At 43.6% G+C, this 22,043-nt stretch overlaps 1 protein-coding gene across 1 annotated transcript in view; it reads right to left on the bottom strand.

Annotated features, from left to right (window-relative positions):
* kcnt2b (potassium sodium-activated channel subfamily T member 2b) overlaps positions 1-22,043 on the bottom strand; it is a gene marked incomplete at both ends in the record, with an annotated part of 140,830 nt that overhangs the window by 61,210 nt on the left and 57,577 nt on the right. Inside the window, 7 exons of the mRNA XM_080723889.1 lie at positions 483-647; positions 6,826-7,006; positions 12,300-12,394; positions 13,344-13,427; positions 16,096-16,170; positions 17,716-17,775; positions 19,901-19,949. Coding sequence (XP_080580015.1) covers positions 483-647; positions 6,826-7,006; positions 12,300-12,394; positions 13,344-13,427; positions 16,096-16,170; positions 17,716-17,775; positions 19,901-19,949 — 709 coding nt within the window. The remainder of the gene's footprint in view (positions 1-482; positions 648-6,825; positions 7,007-12,299; positions 12,395-13,343; positions 13,428-16,095; positions 16,171-17,715; positions 17,776-19,900; positions 19,950-22,043) is intronic.

Here is a 22,043-nt window from a genome sequence, read left to right as displayed (position 1 = left end):
ATGGAAGGAGGGGGGGGGGATAAGGTACATGTTGACTAGCCTAGTAATTAAGACCCCTCCTGCCTTCTGATTCAAATTCAAGCAGAGTCTGGTTTACGAGGCTACATGTTGACTATTGGGGAATATGAGTTCCGATTGTGTTGCAGATTAAACCTTCTCATAGATCTCATAGATGTAGATGGCTTCATAATCATAGACTTGTTTGACAGCACTATCATTTCTCTCCAAACCTCTTTTCTGAAATGAGCCGATCAGCTTGTAGAGCTTGTAGATCTGCTATTTTCGGCAAATGTTCCCCTCAGAAAAGGGATGCTATAGGGTTCAAGTGTTTCTGATCACGCAAAGATTTGGCAGCTCCCCTATAGTAACTCTCCCCCCTAGGGGTCCCGGAGCCCCCGTTGAAGACCCCTGGCCTAATAATGTACATCAAACTTGACAATAAAATGGTAGAGAATCACTGGTTTGACAGTGGTTAAAGAGACCTGCAGACGGGGGTGAGCAAAGAACTCGTTGAGGAAGTCCATGAGGAGGTCTATCTTGAGGCAGCTGACACACAGCACCACGTGCTTCTCTGTCTGGGCGCGGTAGCGGCTGTAGTTCCCTCCAGACTTCTGCCGCTCCATCCACAGGAAGGCCAACTGTTCGAACTGTAGATTACAGAGGTGAAAGAAGAAGTACTTCACTTGAGTTAAAAGTATACCAAAATAGTAAAAATGTACTCCATTACAAGCAGTGGTGCAATGTAAAAAATGTCTTACAAGTAAGTAAGAAAAATGAACTTGAGTAAAAGTACAAAAGTATTGGCATTAAAATATACTTAAAGTATTCATTATACGGAATGTCCCGTTTCACGAGGCACCACGTATAAACTGTATTAAATGCTTTAGAAAATATATTTTCAAATGGTCAAAATGTAAATAGCGCTGAAGTGGTTAATGTATGTTTCGTGCAAATTAACGAGTAACTGAAGTTTTAAAATAATTGTACTGGAGTAAACGTACAATATTTGCCTCTGAGATGTAGAGGAGTGAAGTACAATAGAGGTAAAATTATTGCAAATAGGAAACACTCCAGTAAAGTAAAAGTAGCTCAAGATTTTACTTAACGGAGTAGTTCACCCCCAAAATAACTTTTTTCTATTGATTACTCATGTCATGGAGAGTAGAGTTCAATAATATTTTATGGTTTTTGTCACATTCCTAAGACAAAAATTTGATTCGAGTAAATTTACCCCCATTAATTCCGGATGGGGACCCGTTTAATTCCGGATGGGGACCCGTTTCGAAACGGGTCCCCATCCGGAACGAATGGGGGTAAATTTATTGTTATCACATTTTTGTCTTTGGAATGCGACAAAAAACGAAAAATATTATTGAACTCTAGTCTCCATGGCGTGACTAATCAATAGAAGAAAAGTCATTTTGGGGGTGAACTACTCCTTTAAATACAAAACTTGAGTAAATGTACTTAGTTACTTTCCACCACTGATTACAAGTAAGTAGCCTAAGTACGTTATTTTCCTTTTGTTGCCAATTTTTTTTTAAATAAAATAAAAAATAAAAACAGTTTGAGGCGACTTTATTTCCCCTTACTGAAATCTGGTTGATTTTAGTTTGCCTCTGCCAAATGCTTGCAATGGTTAGATATGGTGTATCAGGGTGCTCTGAGGTTTGCTAAAGGCTGCACGTTTCTCACTCACCAGTTATATCTGTGCCAGAGTTGGATTGTTTTCATTGGCCTCACGTACTGTATAGCAGGGGTTTTCAAAGTGGGTGACGGGGCACCCTTGGGTGCCGCGACAGCAGTCCAGGGGTGCCGCGAGATAATTTGATAATATTTGGAATTTATTTGTACACTTGAAAAAATATTTAGTATCATTTAAAACTTGAAGTACAAAGTTATTTTCAGTCAGTTCTAACCAAAAGGGCTATTATCTCAACGTTTTCCTCGTAACATAATCACTAAAATATCGTCACTGTCGGGCAGAAACCTCGTATCTCCAAGTTTCGGTGACTACTCTCCATTCCGACATGTCGCCACTCCGACATTGGCTTCTTATTGTCGGAGTGGCGACACTTCCATAGAGGTTAAGTTTAGGGTAAGGTTTAGAGTTAGGGTTATTGTCGGAATGGAGACATGTCGGAAAGGAGACATGTCGGATGAGACATGTAACCCCAAGTTTCAAATGTGATCGTCTTTTGGTAAAGCAAAGCCCTGCTTCATCATACAAGACTGTAGCACAAAACTAGTAAAAACAGCCGATCTACAAGAGATCTGCTGTTTTCACTAGTTTAGTACATTTTATAGATGACAAATAATGTATTAATTATATTACAATGTAATAATGTAGGGGTGCCTCGGATAAAAAAGAAATATGGGGTGCTTGTAGATCTGCTGTTTTCACTAGTTTAGTACATTTTATATAAATAATGTATTAATTATATTACAATGTAATAATGTAGGGGTGCCTCGGATCAATTTTTTTTATGGGGTGCCCTGAGACAAAAAAGTTTGGGAACCCCTGCTGTATAGACTCACTCCCTGGTACCTACCGGTAATTATTTATAAATCCAACCTTGGCTTGCTTCCCTCCTACCTTTGTGGCTCTATTTCACCCCCAACCAGTAACTACAGCTTACATTCAACCGACTTACTTATAGTCCCTAAAGCTTGAACTGAACTTGGCAAACGTACCTTTGTGTTGAACCCTGCAGCTTGGAATAACGTGCAGACGGATCTGAAGCTCAGGGAACTGATCTGGCTTGGGTCTTTTAAAAGTTTACTTTTTTTTACTGATTTTATGGCACCTCCATCTGCACGTTCCCTAACGACTGTAAGTGCTATTGCTTTCTGCCTTATGCTACTGTTGGACTCTCTCTTGGAAATTATTTTTAAATGTTCTGTTTTATGTTATGTAAATCCTACTCAAAAGTTCCGCTGACACCCCCCGAAATTATCAAAGTATTATACAGTAGGTCACGTGGTCTGTCTGGGCACGTCCTGTTTTGGCAACGTAGCGTTAAGGCGACGTAGCGATTAGGCGAAATACAAGTGTACCAACGCTTTTTCGCCTTGTTTCTTATTCTTTGAGGAAGCTACTGATTTACACTCACTAGTTAACTTGTTCTAATAATGTGCAGTGCATGCAGTGTGCCTGCTTGTTACCCTTAATGTGAATATTAAGCCACACTGTGGCTTGTGAAAGTGTTTCAATTGTAGGCTACGTTGATTATTAAATAATAAAAATAACAACGTGCGCTGTGCTGCGTTGGACGTCTGACACAGTGACTCGCTCATTCATTCTGCAAGTTTCTGCGCCTGGAAAATAACAGATCTACAAGCTCACAACGCGTCGCGGATGCGAGGCGTTGTGAGCTAGTAGATCAGCCACTTTTGTCAGCCACTTTTGTCACGGAACACGCCACGATGAAGAAGTATAAAAGCTAGGATTTACTTGAGTGATGTGATGTGTGTTGAACGGAAATGAATGGAAATGTGCATGTCGCCTTATCGGCACGGCAGAAAAGCGTGAATGGAAATTTGCATGTCGCACCTATCAGTACGGTAGGAGACCCCGTTCGTACATTTGCCCATGTTGGTACACTTCGCCTTAACGCTACGTCGCCAAAACGGGATTTCCCCGTCTGTCTGAGAACAGTCTGATTCCAATGATCCCATCACCCGCAGCCCCCCCTGGTTCATCAGCAAGAGGGCAGGCTTGATTGTCGCCGCCTACCAGCCCTCTAGTACAGGGAGAAGGAGACAGACAGCCTCTTCCTGGTCAGGAGAAATGCTGATAAACACGGCGTTTCTGAAAGTATTAATAGCAACCCACAAATGGATCCCGCCCAGCCCACTGTTTGGGAAACAGTGGTCTACTCTAGACAGACAGTTGAAAGCTGAATGCTGATTATGCTCTCCAGCTCCCCTGTACTCCAGACTGGTCAAGCGCACACATGCACACACGCACGCACACACTCACACACGCACACATCAAGCTGGTGAGGTAAAGGGGTAGTGCGGGGAGGGGGGGGGGCACTTTCTAAATGTCAGGGGTTATTTAAGGATGAAAGATGCGTAGTGGGCCTCATGCAGCATGTCGGCGATGCAAAGTTCACCTTGTCTTTTCGAGTCAGCTCTTTCTCGTTGGCTCCGTGAAATAGACGTTTTAACGTTTGTTGTCTCCACCAGCCGAAGGCATGGGGGAGAGTATGTTTTCCCCTTCGTCCGTCCGTGTGTCCGTGCGTGCGTGCGTGCGTCCGTCCGTCCGTGTGTCCTCGCAGTTTGTGTGCACCTAATCTCAGTCGCCGTTGGCCCGGTCGCTGCCAAAGTGAGCACACACATTCCCTGGATACCAATCTAGAACCTCTGCCCTAATTCTTTCAAATGGGCCTTTTCTAGCGCCACCTAGTGGCCGATGTTCGCAAAACACATTTCTGTGCACTACTCTTACAGATTTTGTCCAAAAATCCTACAAATCGGTAGGCAGTATCTCGACAGTCATGTGATCGACACAGATCTGTCCGATTTTGCATATTCCATCCTGATTGGCTAAGATTGGCTTCCAAAGTTTGTAGGATTGCTCAGTTTTTGAACAAAATGCTTCAAATCATCAACTCAGCTTGCGATTACCGTGAAATTTGCCACACATATTCCCACTATGTCAAGGAACAAATGCTACCCTTTTCACGTTGGCCTGTTATAGCGCCACCAGCAGGTAGACTTTAGCAAAACACTTTTTTGGAACACAATGCCTCAAATCATGCATGCAGTGTCCGATTGCCATGAAAGGTCTAAGGTGAAGAACATATGCCAGCCTTTTTACATTGGCCTATTATAGAGTAGCACCTCCAGGACGCATGGCCTGGTGGAGACCTGTGCTCGGAAGAGCACTGCTTCTAGTTTTAATTCATTTCTTCATCACAGAACTATATATTGGACAGGACAAGGCTCGTAACAGAAGGCAAATAGGGCATTTGCCTGCAAGGGCTCCACGTAATATGTGGAATAAACTTCCACTCTAAATTAGACTAACCGTAGAGAATCTTTATGAAATGGAGTCTATCATCTCTTCCGTTGTTTGTGAAGACTTGCTGGGAAAGCATATCGTCGTTGTCGGGTGGAAACCTTGTATGTCCAAACCCGTTTGTTTGCATTTATGATTTTAAAAGTGAAAACAGCCGATCTACAAGCACACAACGCCTCGCACCTCTACTTTTGTGCGACGGCCTTGTATAATGAAGCAGGGCTTTACTTTGTGAAAAAACATACAAATGTGAAACTTGGAGATATAGGTTTCATGCCCGACAGTGACGATATATGTGTCACTTTAGATTTTTAGCGTTGGCTGCGCTGCAAGCTTGCACATGCCATTTTTGAACATATTTTTTTAAAATCTTGAAAGTGTTCTCTTCTGGGGAAAATAACAAATTGCCAGAATATTCATGAAAAAAAAACAAAAAAACATTGGGGTTTCGGCCCTTCGAGCTCCGTCAGAGCTCCCCTGAGTAGCGGCCCAAATCAGCCTTCCTTTCGCGACGTGCACGCAGATGAGCAGGGGCGTCACAAGGGGGGGGGAAAGTGGGACTGAGTTACTAGGGCCCAAGGAGGTGGAGGGGCCTGGAATTATTTTATACTATTTTGCTTCTGGGGGTCCCTGCACTAAGTATTTTGAGATGGAAGTCCATGGCCAAATACATATCATTTTGGGGGTCCTTCACATGAAAAGGTTTGAGCATCACTGACATAGAAACATAGGTTTAAAAAAAAAAAAAAAAATTAGAAGGATTTGAAATATTCAAAGACTTCGAAAGAAATCGACTTTCACGTTTTTTTCAAAAATAGCAGATGTACAAGCGCGCAGAGCAGCAGCACTTGGTGCCTCGCTGTGAGCTTGTATATCTGCTATTTTTCAATAGTCAAAGCACAAAATAACGCATAATAATGCGTTCCCAGCCTAAATGGGTTAAACCCCCTCCCCCTAGGAAGAACATTCGTGGGGGGAATCCTTGTACCCAGGGCCCAGAATTTGGTGCGACACCCCTGCAGATGAGACAATATTCATATTTTTAACACCACTGCTGGAATTAAGAGGAAGGCAGCCAGTGAGTGTGAGCTAGAATGATTGCATTTTCGACTGGATAATTATGTTGCAGACGGTGTTCCTGGAGTCATGATGCTCTCTCTCCATGGTGTAGTTAAATGATGTGGAAATGGATCTGGGGAGTTGAACTTGCAGAGACGAACGAGGCTCCCGTGTTTATCTGTGGAAAATTAGTCTGGCGGAGTGGAAGTGAGGCGCACTTAAGCCGTACGCTTGACCAGAGTCCCTCAGTGGTTCACAATCTGTGGGTCAGGACTTTTTTTTTGGGGGGGGGGGAGTTGTCCTCAGATGACCTTGATGTGACAGTTTAAGGACTTTTAAGACGTTTTTAATACCTCAAAATGGTTCCTTCAAAATGCTTCGCGCCGCGTTTTGAGCTTGTAAATCGTCAATTCTTAAACATTCTTTTCTAATTTATGGAATTACAAAAATGTCTTCATTTATTCATGGCATTAAAAACCATTGCATTCCTTTAAATTATGAAAAATGTTGCTTTTCAGGTATAAGTACTTTTAAAATGTTTTTGAAATATTAATAATTAAAAACAAAATGTAGGAAACAAAAAAATGTAAGGACCCATAAAAATGCGTCCGCAACCCACAAATGGGCTTCTTCCAGGGACTGCCCATAAGGTGAACTAAAACAAGCGCTCCAACCCCAATCTTACTGGTACCTCAAACAAACTGTCATATACAAAACATTCAAATTTTATGCCACGTCACCTGGATGGGGAGCACGATGAGCGCCACGAAGATCATGATGACCACCAGCAGCTGCGAGGGCCAGATCTGAGGCGTGACGTCCCCGAAGCCCACCGTGGAGAAGGTGACCACGCAGAAGTAGAGCGAGTCGAACAGTGTCAGGTTGTTGCCCGCTCGCTCCAGGTGCTGGATGCCACAGATACTGATGGGAAAGGGGAGGAAAAAGTACTCACATTTATTACTTGAGTTAAAAGTATCAATACTGCAATACAGGAGTGCTCCGTTACGTTAAGTCCGGAATTCGAAATGTACTTGAGTAAAAGTATGAAAGTGTTGCCTTCAAAATGTACTTAAGTACAACATGTTTGAAAATAGCCGATCTACAAGCTCACAACTTGGGAGGGAGGGGGGGTCGGTACCAAGGATGTCCCAAGATGCAGGTGGAGGAGGAAGGGATGAGAGAGGTAGAGGTAGGAGGGGAAAAAAGGAAATAAAAGAGTTTCGGGTCACAAGAGAGAAAGTAAGCGTCCATGAATAACAGAGGATATTGATGGATAGCAGTGCTTTGTGTGCGCGCACGTGTGTGTGTGCGTGCGTGTGTGTGTGCACGTGCGTGTGTGCGTGTGCGTGCGTGCGCGCGAACTGATGTGGATGATGGACAAACAGTCCGAGACTCTGATTGTAAGAGTGTAAGACTGCTTGTGTAAGCCTGTGTAAGACTGCTCGCACGTGCGTGCCGTGCATGCGTGCTTGTGAGGGAGAGAGAGCCAATGTGTGTACTACGTGTAACGCCCACAACGTTGTAGTGCGTGTTTACCCAGCATTTAGGTGTAAGATGAGTCAACAAACAGACTGTGTCGGTCACGAAAAGGTCAAACCGCTTCTGTCTCTACAACCCTTCTGGATAATCTGCAGCTCTTGCGCGCGCGCGCACGCACACACACGCACGCACGCGCGCACAGTGAACACGTCTCACCTTGCAGTCATACCATTTGTGCTTTGTTTTCACCATCTCAAGACCACTGTGCACTGTCTCACTCTGACGCCCATCCATTAGCTTTCCATTCATGCTCAAGCCCCCTGAAGCAAACCATCCGCCAACATCGCCGGTCTGTCTTTGCCCCAGGCACATCCTGCTCTTTTATCGTCACTGTCAGGCAGAAACCTTGTATGTCCAAGTTTCACATTTGTATGTTTTATTTTCGTAAAATTAAAGCCCTACATCATACATAAGTGTTGCACAAAAGCAGTGAAAATAGCAGATCTGCAAGCACATGCGAGGCATTGTGTGCTTGCAGATCGGCTATTTTAAAAACGATTTTAAATCAAAATTTAGAAAAGAAAGGTTTTGGACATACAAGGTTTCCACTTGAAAACGACGTTATCCTCCTAGCCTTTTTTTCTCACGGGCATCCGGACTGGAAATTCAGGTCAGTCAGACCGTTATCCAACGTATCGTTAACAGCACTTGTTAAGTCACACTGCATCTCGCTTGCTCAGTCGGGAGGAAGACACTTCTACTTGCACACGAGACATCTCAAAATCAAATGGGTGGATTTGCTATGAAACATGTTGAACCATCCCTGGAGGATGAACCTTAATGATTTGAGTGGCCCTGTTCAATGTAAAATATTTTCAAATCTAAATACGATATCAACAAGTTATAGTTTTGATAAGCTTGGCCCAATAATGATCCATAGACAATTTGGACCTACAGTTCTGTAGATGAAAAAAAGACAAACTTTATCATTTATTTAGGTCTGTTGCAATAAATAAAATAGAATTTACCTAATAGGAGATATGACTTTTCAAAGTTCCATATTTTATCGTTATTTATAGCGCCCCCACCAGGCTCATTTAGTCACGTTTGTTGTGCAAGTAATATGCACAACGCATCTATGAGTGGCCGTGTGACCTTTCCTCTAGTGCCACTCTGCAGGCCAAAATGTCAACTCATATCTCATAATCTGATTGCAGAATGAACCCTACTGATTTCTGTGACCCCTTGGCTTTTCCTCTAGAGTCGTCAATATGTCCATACACGGACAAACGTGGCAAACCTCGGCTTGTCCTTGCCCGTGGCAAATTTTAGATTTTGCTCTTACACCATTATAAATAATGTAAGTCCCCATGTTTTCTTCAGAATATGTATGACACTATGGCACATTAGGAGTCCACTAGGACAGTGGTTCTGAAACGACACCCATAACTCTGAGCAGTGTACAAAAGACCCTGTAATGGGCATCTAGGGCTAGCTCTTTATGTGTTTGTTTATCCATTTCCATGGCAAAATTAGAATTGTCAAAAATGTTCACCACACAAGCCAACATGGAGCTTTTGAGTCAAACAAATTGGATTCTGAGCTAGCTGTTACAACACACCTGTTGTGCATAATAATCGATGCACATCAGAATAAATCAAGCTTCCCCAGCTACACACACTCAGGAGAGAGCCTCTAATATATGACCGCTCTGGCTTGTACCATCTTGCCCTCTTTGCAATAAATGTGTGTTTGTAGCATCTACCTGATGCAGGAGACAAAGCCACAGGGGTGGCGTGTGGCAAGCAAACTGCTACAAATGTCTTTTGCCAACAGCTGTCGATGACTGCCAAATGTGTGATTGTTTGGCAGCCGGTTGATGTGAAAACAAACATCAAGGCTGGCAGACTATAAAACAGCTTTTCACAAAGCTGGGCATACACTGTACGATTTTGAGAAGAGTCGCCCATACAATTTGACTTGAGACTCGACACGCCCTCAAAGACTCGGGTCAAGACTCAACTCCGACCCAAGCTCAAAGACTCGCGAACGATCTTTATTTTGTGTTTCATTTGACTTATTAATGAATGACATTGCCCAAAATCGTTGTCTCTATACCTTTCCTTAACGTTTAATTATACAATCTTTGAAATTAAATAAACGTGTTTAGCTCAGCATCAGCTATCTAAATGTCGTTAACTTGGCATTTACGTAATGTTTTGATAAGATTATCACATCGTGATAGTGTAAGCCAGTGATATTCAACTGGCGGCCCGTGGGTCTAATCCGGCCCCAGCGGAGCCTTTTTGTGGACCCTAGAACTCATTCCATATTCCAATCATGTAAAAATAAATGTACTAATAAAAGTACAAGTATCAAAAGGTATTAAAGACCTTTGCTTGGTACAAAGAAACAAAACAGGAAGTAGTTCAGCTGTTTTTCATTTGTATTTCTGAGTTTTGAGTGGCTGCTGTGTGCTTTTCTATCCATTCGTTTTGATTGGATTTTGTCAATCTTCCATCTTCTCCAGCCACTTGTAGGTTTTACACAGTATGATTAACCTCTATAGTGTCCTGGGCTGAATGATGGTCTAGCTCTCCACTATAGATTAATGAAACACATCAGAAGAGTGTTCTTATCAGCCGGATGCTCAAAAAATAAAATAATAATAATACGAACAAACACTTCACCTTGCCAGCCTGCCTCCTATAATAAGACACTTCCATGCCAGGGACCCGTGGACAGAACACATTGAAATATACTTCCAAATCAATTCATTATATCCATCCATCCATCCATTATAAAGGACTGGCACAGGAATTATCCTATCAAACATTAAAGGGCATGAATGCATGTATGAAGCAGGTCATAATAAGTTACCATAATGGTCATAATATGTCCATTGTTGTCAGTGGTGTGTTGCTGTGTTCTAGATTTTTTTGGAGGGTATACGATAATGGAGACATGCTTGTGGCTGTGGTTATGCTTGTGTGTTTTCAATGGATGAAATGGAGAGGGCTAAGCTTATTTTTCAAAACATTCTGCACGTCATACTACAGTACATAGGCTATAGCGTAACACGGTAGAACACACCACTGATTGTTGTGTCCTACAGTATATAGCACATAAAACAAACGGTTAACCATGAACACGGTCTTGTGTCCCCCGACTTCAAGTCATTTTACAATTGTGGCCCCGTGCCTTATCTAGTTGAACACCCCTGGTGTAGGCTATACGGTGTGTGCGTTGCTGCTTGCTAGCGAGCCTGGCTCTTTGGCTGACTGGTAAGTGGTAACGTACATACCATCGGATACCGGGGTCCCGGGTTCCCCTCCCAGCCGAGGCTACATTGGTGGCAGCGGTACAAATAGGTACTGTCGGAGTGCTCGGTCAGTTCCTCAGACGTTGTAGACCATAAGCCTGGTAGTTGACAGCGCGTTACTTGCCTGGTTTCGGAGGTCCCCAGAGTCAGTTGAGCTTAGCTCCTGACTGGCCCACGTGGTCCTTCCAGTTATGGGGGACAACTGTAGGCTATACGTTGTGTGCGTTGCTGCTTGCTAGCGAGCCCGGCTCTTTGGCTGATTGGTAACATACACGCCATCGGGTACAGGGGTCCCGGGTTTGCCTCCCGGCTGAGGCTACAATAGTGCCTTTTTTAATGTCAGTGTTCCATGTTGCGCTGCTGTCTCGCTATACGCTACGTCAATGTTCACTGCATTAATGTAAGCTACAAGCAAGTTACATGTCTATGTGGACCACATAATGTTACAGCCTACAGGCTAAGGCAACAGGCTTATTTGGTTACCTTAGTATTTGTATACTCTGTCGTGCCTCAGTGCCGAAAAGAACAGATCTATAAGCTTGTTGTCACGTCATGACGTGGTGCGTATTAAGGGGCAAAGGAGCCTACTATTCTGATAAACGTTCAATTTGTGCAATTTTTCATTACGAACATTCATTCTGTGCTTTTTTCATTAAGGGTTGGGTATGTGGATCATCATAACTGTAGTTCAGCCTTGGCTTCATTGTATAATTAAATAAAAAATAACAAACAAAGACTCTGTCCAAAGATTCTGACTTGACCCTCAAACTCTCTCGACTCGACTTGGATTCGAGCTCAGAGACGTGGGCGTCTCTGTCCGGTTGTACGCCCAGCTTTCTCTCCATATTATGTCTCTTTCTTTCTTTTTTTAACAAATTATGTCTCTTTCTTGCAGAAACTCAAGGCTTTGACAGAGAAATTGCACAAAATCCAGTCTGAGCACATGCAGGCCCATATCAGACAGCCTTGAGAATGAGAAAAGACTCAAATTTGACCAGCTGACTACAGCTGTCAAGGCAAATCAGGCGATGCTATGGATCGCAAAAAGCAAGACTAACCTTAAAAATACACCACGTAAGTTCATTATTCACCATCCCCGCCAATATATATACTGTACATACACGCACCGTGGGTCTGTGGGGAATCCTAGGTTCTTCTCTCTCTGCATCCACTCAGAATAAAGGCAGATTTTGCATGCGTTCCGCATTATGAGCTTGGAGATCGGCTCTTGTTATATGCGTCCCTCACTCCATCTCTCCAGCTCTGATTTCCCTCCCTCTCTCTCTCTCTGCCAATAGTTGTTACAATAATTCATGCAGCCTTGCCTACCATCTATGTAAATTCCAGTATAGTCTCTCATTCACTCCTGTGAGCTTTCCTACCATTGTGAACCGGAGCTGTTGTTCTACCTACCATGTGAACATGAGGCAGACCAGTGTGCTGATGAGAATCACCACTTGATTGAACATGGCCGAATGGGTCCTCTGGATCGCTCTGTGGAAGTCATTCTTACAGATAGAGAGAGGGAGAGAGAGGGAGAGGGGGGAGAGACAGGGGGTCGAGGAAAAAAAGCAAAAAACAAATATGTTGTTTTCTTAAAAGAGGTATATATTAAGAATTTGAGCAACTTTGTATACCGACGTTGAAGGTGAAATACATAAACAAAAGTGACACATTTACTACACCATAATATTTAATCTGATGTGAATAATCTCTGTCGGGTGGAAACCTCATATGTCCCAATCTGGTACTTTTCAGGATTCAAATTCAAAAACAGCAAAAGTAGCCGATCGACAAGCTCGATTTCGAGCTTGTGAATCTGCTTACCTTTGTGAAGCTGTATTATTATCAAATGGGAGAGTATTTTTTGCAGGTCTTTCAGTCCGAGCGTTGGCCCGATCAGGTTAACATTCACCAGCGTCGGCGGGTTAGAATTTCACCAGGTTAGCATTCACCAGCGTTAGTTTTACTGAGGTTAGGATTAGGGTTAGGGTTAAGGTTTAGGTGGATCTCCGTCCTCGGACACTCGGACTGAAAGACCTGCAAAAAACACTCTCCCATTATCAAATAGGGTGTTCATTTACGCAAAAAAATACAAAATATGGAGATAAAAGGTTTCTCCCTGTCAACAGCGATAGTGTAGTATCGGAAAGGACCACGATGGAAATGTGTTTTCACTTGTACATGCGATTATGTCAATAAAGAATTCAATCAATCGATCAGTCAATAGTCCCATGGGGAGGTGGGGGGGCTGCCAATGAAATGACTAAGGTTTAAATTGTCAAAAGTATGGCAGAGTGAACACTGTGATTGAAGAGAAATTGGGCATCGTAAAAAGGACACAGATCGAGGGACACTGGCTGCACGGCAAAACACCAAACAGACGAGACCATGAAATGAAAGATAAAAAGAAAAAGAGGGAATATCTGTTGGAAATGGAGACGGTGCCTCACTCACTATCATGTTCTCCAAGGCATGTTTGGCCAGCCAGCAGTTGAGAAATACAGGGATGAAGAGGTTTCTGAGGGAGGGCAGAATCACCTGCAAAACAAGAGTAGAGTAGACAGGGGTGTCACACCACATTCTGGGCCCTGGGTACAAGGATTCACTGCGGGCCCCCCCATGAATGTTCTTCATAGGGGGAACTGGGAACGCATTATTACACATTATTTTGTCCTTTAACTACTGGAAAATAGCAGATGTACAAGCTCGCAGCGCGGCACCGAGTGCCACGCTGCGAGCTTGTAGATCTGCTATTTTTGAAAAACCTGTTTTCCATCTCAAAATATATAGTTCCAGGGACCCCCCAGAAGCAAAAACAAAATATATATATACATATATTCAAAGATTTTAACACATTTTCACAACTTTTCAAAAATATCAGATCTACAAGCTTGCAGCGCGGCACTCGGCGCCACGCTGTGAGCTTGTATATCTGCTATTTTTCAATAGCTAAAGTATGAAATAATTAAGGCCCCTCCACATTGGGCCCTGGTAACTCAGTCCCACTTTACCCCCCCTTGTGAAGCCCCTGAGAGTAGAAGGAAATCTTCTTGGGTTGCGGTCTCGTCATTTATTTAATTTCATTTTCATCTTATTGTTTATTATTACAGTGACGGCGCACAATTAAAAAGTAAATTTCACCGGAGTTAGCTAATAGCTCATTTGCATCTCTTTTCCCTGGGTAGGTAGACAATAAACAAACAACACATCAAAGGCACAATACAAACCAGTTCATCAGCGTGGGCTAGAATAATCAATATGACAAATAGAATAAAAAAACAATACAAAGAAGGCAATTATTGAGGGTGAGACATTTTGTGCTGACTTTAGCCAACACTTGAGGCTTGTTTCAAACCCTGCAATGCTATGGAAGTGTTGGACAATTGGACAATTTATCGAGGAAGATTCAGGCAGGAAAAACATAACATAACATAACAGCCCCAGGCCAGACAACAGCCCTCTAGCCACCAGCAGGGCAAAAAGACCCAGAGTATTATGTGTAACTGGTTAAGTTAGAAGCATCCATACTAAGATGTACAGGCTTCTTACACTTCAACATCAATGGTATTATATTTCTGGATCAGCCAAAAGGAATGTATATATCCACGCAGTGTGATATTCTCTGGCTAAGCCAGGCCAAAGAGAATAGTTTTGAATGACTGCAAAGGGAGCTGTGAAAGGACCCCTGCTGTGAAGCTAACGCTCATTTAAAAATATTCTATTACAACACTTCCTGAATCTCTAATGTTTGTGTGGGTGTTGAATTCCATTTCCCCACTACTTTAAGAATGTCTTTTTGATACTCAGTAGTAACCCCTTCATGGTTTATATAAGCAACTGCAGAGTCCCTTGATAGGAGTAGGAGTGTTTGCGTGTGATGGTGGGTCGTTAATGACCAGGATAAATACATACACAGTAAGATCCTGACCAATAATGGCCCCTCCCTAGTCCCTACACCAGGGTTCCCCAATTAGTTTTCCCCGAGGGCCGAATTATGTCTAGGGTGCCGAGCCGAGGGCCACAGCATTGCTTGGGGCGACGGTGGCGTTACCGCTACTCCAGCGACAGTTCAGATATCGTCGTTGTCGGGAGAAAATCTTGTATGTCCAAAAGCGTTTGTTTTACATTTATCATTTCATTTTAAAAATGATTTAAACTAGTGAAAACAGCCGATCTACAAGCACACAACGCCTCGCACCGCGAGGCGTTGTGTGCTTGTAGATCTGCTGTTTTCACTACTTTTGTGCGACGGCCTTGTATGATGAAGCAGGGCTTTACTTTGCGAAAGAACGTACAAATTTGGAGATACGAGGTTTCCACCCGACAACGACGATATACTAGTGTTGTTGCTGCTCTTATACCACCATTATTACTGGGATTGGTGGGGGCCAGACAGTAGCCCCCCGCGGGCCGCAAATGGCCTGCGGGCCGCCTATTGGGGAACCCTGCCCTACACACTGCACGACTTCAGTCAGCATCTGTAACAACTCTCTTGTGTGTATTAAAGTCGTTGTTGGGATCTATAAAGGGCTATCTATCGACATCTACCAGACAGAAAGACTGTCTGTCTGTGTGAATTGCAAGGGTTTGAAACTTGTATGGGGGCACAACAACGCACAGCATATTTTCAGATGGGGTTCCGGGGAACAAATACATTTCAATTGGGTATATGCATGTATGCCATTTTGTTTTACTTCCGGGTGTCTTTCGACTTCCTTCACAGGTGTTACTGTGATACTAATTAAGGCTCTGTTTGTTTTATTGTACAGTGGTTCTTTAATTTCAAGGACCCCCATAACTCTGTACAAATGGAATCAACAAATGGAAGCAAATGGACCCTTGCAGGTCCATTTGCTTCAATTTGTACACTCTCAGAGTTACACACCTGTATGGGAACATTTGGAACCCACTCAAGGACACTTTGAGACACACTGGTGTAGCAGAGTGTTTCCAGTGAGCCAACATGCACAATATCAGCACCCTGACTCTGTTTGACCAGAAAGGAACAGACCCTTCATTAGTATCATCAGTAACACCTGTGAAGGAAGTCGAAAGACACCCGGAAGTAGAACAAAATGGCGTATGTGCATATAACCTATTTGGGGTCCTTGACACAGAGGTGTTTGAGAACCACAGGTGTAGTGTATCTATCTCCTGATGAGAGAGAGAGAGAGAGAGAGAGAGTCCTGGACTGAACTGAACTCACAGTGATCATGAAGGGCACAGCGCTGATCATCTCCAGAATGAAGGGAACGCGCAGCACTTGTTCCCAAACGTTGCCCTGGAAACAAACACACACACACACACACACACACACACACACACACACACACACACACACACACACACACACACACACAGTGGGGGTGTCATGGTGACCTTCCGGGATTACCAGATAACAGATCTTGACCGGTGGTCAGAGAAGTGGGATAAATGGCTTGCTCTCTACACTGTGACAGGTGGCGGGGGGGAAAAGTGGGGTGTGCAAGTCGTTCCTTGCCTTTAACAGAAAAGTGACATGATGGCTAAGTCTCTGCAAAGCCGCCCTGTTCAATTATAGGATGTGTGCAGTGGTGGTAAAAGTTCTCAAATTTGTATCAATACTGCAAAGTAGAAACACTCTGTTACAAGTAAACAATTTACAATTTAGACATTTAGCAGAAGCTCTTTAACCAGAGCGACATACAATAAGCAAGGACAGCACAAGGCAATAGTACATCAAATGACAACCGCTGGATGTATGCAGCCCCCGTTTCTTGTTTCCGTGTGTCTCTGCTCTCTGGCTGACCTGAGTGTGAGTGGTGTGGGCGGACAGGCACTGCGCAAAGCCACAGGACTCAATCAGCTATAAATGCTGAAGTCCCTGGATAAATAAAGCTTTAAATGCTGAGGTCCCAGCCTACAGTACCCTGGATAAATAAAGCTTTAAAAGCAGGGGTTCCCAAGCGGTGGCTATTATTGTTTCCGTAGGAGATGCCTTGTAAGGGAGAGCTTGTTTTCGGGTTTAGACGACGGAGGCGCAACGTTTCAAGTGGACCTGAGTCACGTGATACATCGGCGAGCGTGCCAAAGCGAGTGAGTCGCCGCGTTGTGCGTTGGAAAGTCCGCTTGAGCCGACTCAGCGTGTTATGTCCTGATAGGGACAGAATCGTAAATTACAGTTTACAGTTTAGGCATTTAGCAGACGCTTTTAATCCAAAGCGACTTACAATAAGCAGGTAATACACATCACTATAATAAACAAGATAATATGTCAGTACATCAACAACAACAATACAACAAATGCATAGGAATATCAATCTAGAAAAAATAATAATAAGATAGGTAGACCATGCACCTAATCAGTAAAAAAACATCTAAAACCTAAAGCAAATAAGGAAAATGCTTTCTAGCATCATGTGTGGTCATCAAGGGAAGGGGAGTGTTACAGTTGTGCTATGGGTTTAAATCTTCTTCCCCCGACTTTCAGCACCTCCGCGCAGCATTAAACGACGTTAAACAATGTTAAACTCACTTTGCCACTCGATTTGCCACTCGATTTTCCATTCACGTTATGCGTGCACATACCCTCTATATCAAGCCTTGGTCGACAAGGCATCTAAATTGCATATCTCCTACGGACACAATAATCGCGTACTGTACCTATCTAGTGGTGTCTGCTGTGAGCATACACTGGACACAAGTAGCAGATCTACAAGCTCACAACATGTCACATCGCGGCACATTGTGAACCTGTAGATTTGCTATTTTTTGCTATTAGTAGGGCATGTAAGTGGTTATGGCAGCATGTCCTATGAGGCAAGGAGCTGCTGCAACGCTAACTCACCTTGTAGCTGAGATACAGCAGCAACATGGTCTCTGAGAAGCTGATGAAAGCCACAAGCACCTGTAGATACAGAATGAAGAACAAGTGTGCGTGGGGTGGAGAGGAGGGGGTGGTGGTGGTGGTGGTGGGGGAGGAGGTAGGAGATACAGAGAGAGGGTGGGGAGAGGGATAAAAGTCACAGAGCGACCACGGTGACGTTAGAAGCTGTGTCGTAGAGAAAGAGGCATGTGTGGGTGGATCCCAGTAGGTGTTTTTGAAGATTGATCATCCCAGGGAAGGGGTTTAAGTGAAGCAATAAACCATGGGGGGACTGTGGTGGGAGCTGGAAGTGTCTTGGCGTGGGGTAACAGGAAAGAAACTAATAATAATAACTTTACCTTTCATACATAAAATGCAGCTCCCTGGGGTTATGAACTGGACTACTGGTTTTAGATACAGATGGGCTCTGTGTGCAATAACAAAGCTTTATTGTTCCCAGTGGAACCTTTTTAACACTTTTTATGCTTTATTCATAGTATATTTTTGATATCAGTTTTAAAGGTTAAATGACATTCTGTTTTTACCAATCATAAAAGTCTTTGCCCTGGTCCTAAAAACATGTTTTAAAATGTTTAAACTTGAAAATCCACTCCATGGAGCCATGGTCTCTCTCTCTGTTTAGGTGTCATGAAAAACGGTCTGTCACCTGAAATACTCTATAATCACCACCAGGGGAGCCTCTCTCTCCCACTCAGCAGTTCTCAAACTGGTACCCAAAGTGGCCACTGGCCACACGCACGCACGCTCACACACACGGACACGGACACGGACACACACACACACACACACACACACACACACACACACACACACACACACACACACAGAGGTCCGCCCAGCTCCAACACAATGACCGAGAGATGCATGCTCGCAGACGCGATGCATGTGTTTCGCTGCTTTGCTTTGGTACAACAAGACACACTGTGACACACACACACACACACACACACACACACTGACACACAGAGGCTGAGCTGAGCCCTGACGAGGCACACACAAACAGCATCGAGAGTCGCGAGTGTTTTTTTCTTCCCCGGGACCGACGTTACCGGATCTCTGTGGTTACATCTGTACCCCCGCGGAGTTCAATTTAGACCGTACGCGGTAACGTTATAGCTCTGCTCCGCGCTGCAGAAACACTTCACGGTCCTTCTGTAGTTATTATAGTAACATATTTTGTCTAAATGCCTCCGTTTAGAGAACCACCTATTGCTTGTGTTATCATAGCGTTTTACTGTCTGCTCTCTGAGTCGCCGTGCCCGTGTGTGTGGAGGGAGGACAGGGCAGCGTGGAGTTATAGTCGGCTGCTCCACGGAGCTCTGCCCCGGGAGAAGTGCGCTGTCCTCGGGGACTCGGTGATGAGGAGGGAGGCGCTGTCCACGGACCCAGCCAGGGCGGAAAATACATAGCGATATATATAGCGATTTTCATTATTTCACAAAAGCATAAACTGACTACTTGATATGAAGGATATTGATGTAAATATATCCGAATGGGTAAATATATTTTATATGCCCATATTTACAATTAAAGGATAATATAATGTAAGAGGTCACTTCCTCAAAACTTGGGCTGTGGAGAAATACAGACAGCCAGGGACACTGGGAGAGGGGAGAGAGGTGAATCGACTGACGACGTATGAGTCCAGTAGCCAATGAACTGCGCGTTTGAGACTCATTATGCAGAAACCAGCACAAACACACAGATAGCAGGAAAACCACTGCATGTCAAAAGTTGCGTTTTTTTGGGTGTAATTGAGGCCAGGAAACATTAAAAAAAGCATAAAAAACTCAAAATTTATTTTTGGATGTCACCACCCCTTTAACCTGTGCCCCCTCTTTTTGTGCTGTGTTTTTAACTACCTTACTGTATGCCTGCCTGTATAAGCTATGGACATAACATGCACGGTACCTGAATTTACCTTTGGGGATTAATAAAATGTGCGTCTGTATCAAAGTAAACAATACATTGATTGAATAATGCTGTATGCTTGTGTGAGTGTGAGTGTGTGTGTGCGTGCATGTGCGTGTGCATATATGTGTGTGTTTTGAAAGCGTGTGAATGTGTGTATAAGGCAGCACATGTAAACAGACTACAGGCATGTTTACACAAGCGTGTGCTGTGCTGGTTGCATAGGCTGACTGACCTGCAAAGCCCAGAGGGGCAGAGGCCTATCCACCCAGATGATCAGCTTCCTACAGAACCACCAGAGTGATGGGACATTATAGAGAACAAAAGGGAAAAGGAAGAGAGACAGAGAGAAAGAACATCAAGGGAGAAAAGACATAGCGATAATGAGAGGCATAAATCGCACCAGGGACCAATAAAGAAGACATCTTCCTCCATCACAAGAGATGCACTATAGGGCGCCATAATCACAACTCATGTTCACCGCATTACGTTTAATTGCGCTGTTTACAGCCAAGGAAGCGTAGCTGCACAGCTGCCAGCGTGCTCATGTTGAAAGAGAAGAGCAACACTACTCTCTCACAGGGGCGTCAATTGGGTATGGCAGGGGTATGCAGCTGTTAAATTAATTACAGTAAAATAACTACAAATGCAAAGTTTTACAAAATGGTCACTTTAACAAGGTATTATAATTATATTCTCCACACTTTTATTCTCCCCATCTTGACAAAATGGTATATTCCCAGTTTCCGCAGGTCAGCTACAGGTGCAATTCATTATTGTTAATTGTGGCAGGTTTACTAACATGCCAAGTTTAGCTGCCATATCCAGCCCAAGAAACGTAGAAACGGGGGAAAAAATAAAATGTACTTCTTAAAATAAATGTATCATGCCTGTTGCTAAGGTATGGCAACATGACTGGTGTCTTGCACATGCGCAAAGGCGCGCGTGCAAGACGGGGAAATCCCGCTAAGGCAAACGCTGATAAGGCAAACGCTGATAAGGAAAAATGCAACAGAGTAGCCTCATTTTGTTATGGTGAAATGAATAAAGAATTTTGAGCAATACAATGGTTATATGTCACAGTTATTGTCCACGACATTGCAAGCGGCGTGAAGGGCAGCGGCCAGGGCCGCACGAGTTACGAAGCCGTGGTGAATGCAATCGTTATATTTATGCGCACGATAAACGCATGAATGGGATCATGAAACGCGATGCAGGTGAGCTCACATTTCACCATAACAAAAGGAGGTTTAGTACATTATTTTGTCTTATCGGCGTTTGCCTTATCAGCGTTTGCCTTATCAGGACGTGCCCGTGCAAGACACCAGTCATGTTGCCATGCCTTAGCTTTTTCTGAACTGACACCACTGCTCTCTCTCACACACACACACACACACACACACACACACAAGTCAAATGGAAATTACAGCATCATTGTGGGAGAAAGCTCTTTTTATTTCCTGGTCCTTTCTTTTCTTTTATTTCTTTATTTCTCCCCATACAGCCTCAGGCACCCTAGGGCTTATCATGGCTGCTTGGCTGCCTGAAACACCCGATTCGCTCCTGTGAGTCTGCTGCGTGCAACAGGAGGCGGCCAATCCCTTCACTGAGCTCACTCTGTCATGGCCCTTATTCATTTGGAAGCCAGAGCTTAGCCAGTGTCACCAGCCTCCAATTAGATCAATGGGTCCCTGAGCACGCCTGTGGCACCACCCCAGGACCCCCTAACACACTGGTACTTCCCACACACTGGGACCCATTTTTGGTTTCCTGCATTATTGTTTTTAATTATTATTTCAAAAACATTTTCAAAAAACATTCCCCAAAAAGCTGTAATAATAAATTCCATACATTAGCACACAATTGTTTAAGAAGTGAAAATAGCCGATCTACAAGCTCACAACGTGGCGCGAAGCGACACGTTCACACGAGTGTGATTTTTTCTTTTCTGTTCTGTTGTGGTGTCCAAGGACGTGAAAATACAATAAAACATAAATGGAAAATAAATATATCGATATATTCAAAGATTTGTCACAAATTTCCCAAATTTTCAAAAACAGCAGATCTACAAGCTTGTATATCTGCTATTTTTGAATAGCCAAAGTATAATATATAGGTTAAAGTGGTTAAAATCTAAAACGACCGCGTCTTCATCATACAAGAAAATTCGCCAATCTACAAGCTCACGGCGCGTCGCAATGTGACATGACGTAAGATAGTAGATCGGCTACTTTAAAATTTGTTTCAACGTTTTTTTACAGTTGTAAACCCGACATCGACGTACATGCTCTGTTGTATCCTGGACGGCCGTTGATTAGGCCCGCGCAGGCACAACATATGTATTATGTTGGCAAATAATCCATAGCAAGTGGCACGGT

Source organism: Nannobrachium achirus (assembly GCF_963921795.1).
Source record: "Nannobrachium achirus genome assembly, chromosome: 4".
Taxonomy (NCBI): domain Eukaryota; kingdom Metazoa; phylum Chordata; class Actinopteri; order Myctophiformes; family Myctophidae; genus Nannobrachium; species Nannobrachium achirus.
Note: the sequence above shows the minus strand (reverse complement) of the source record. Positions and strands in the feature narration are given on the sequence as shown.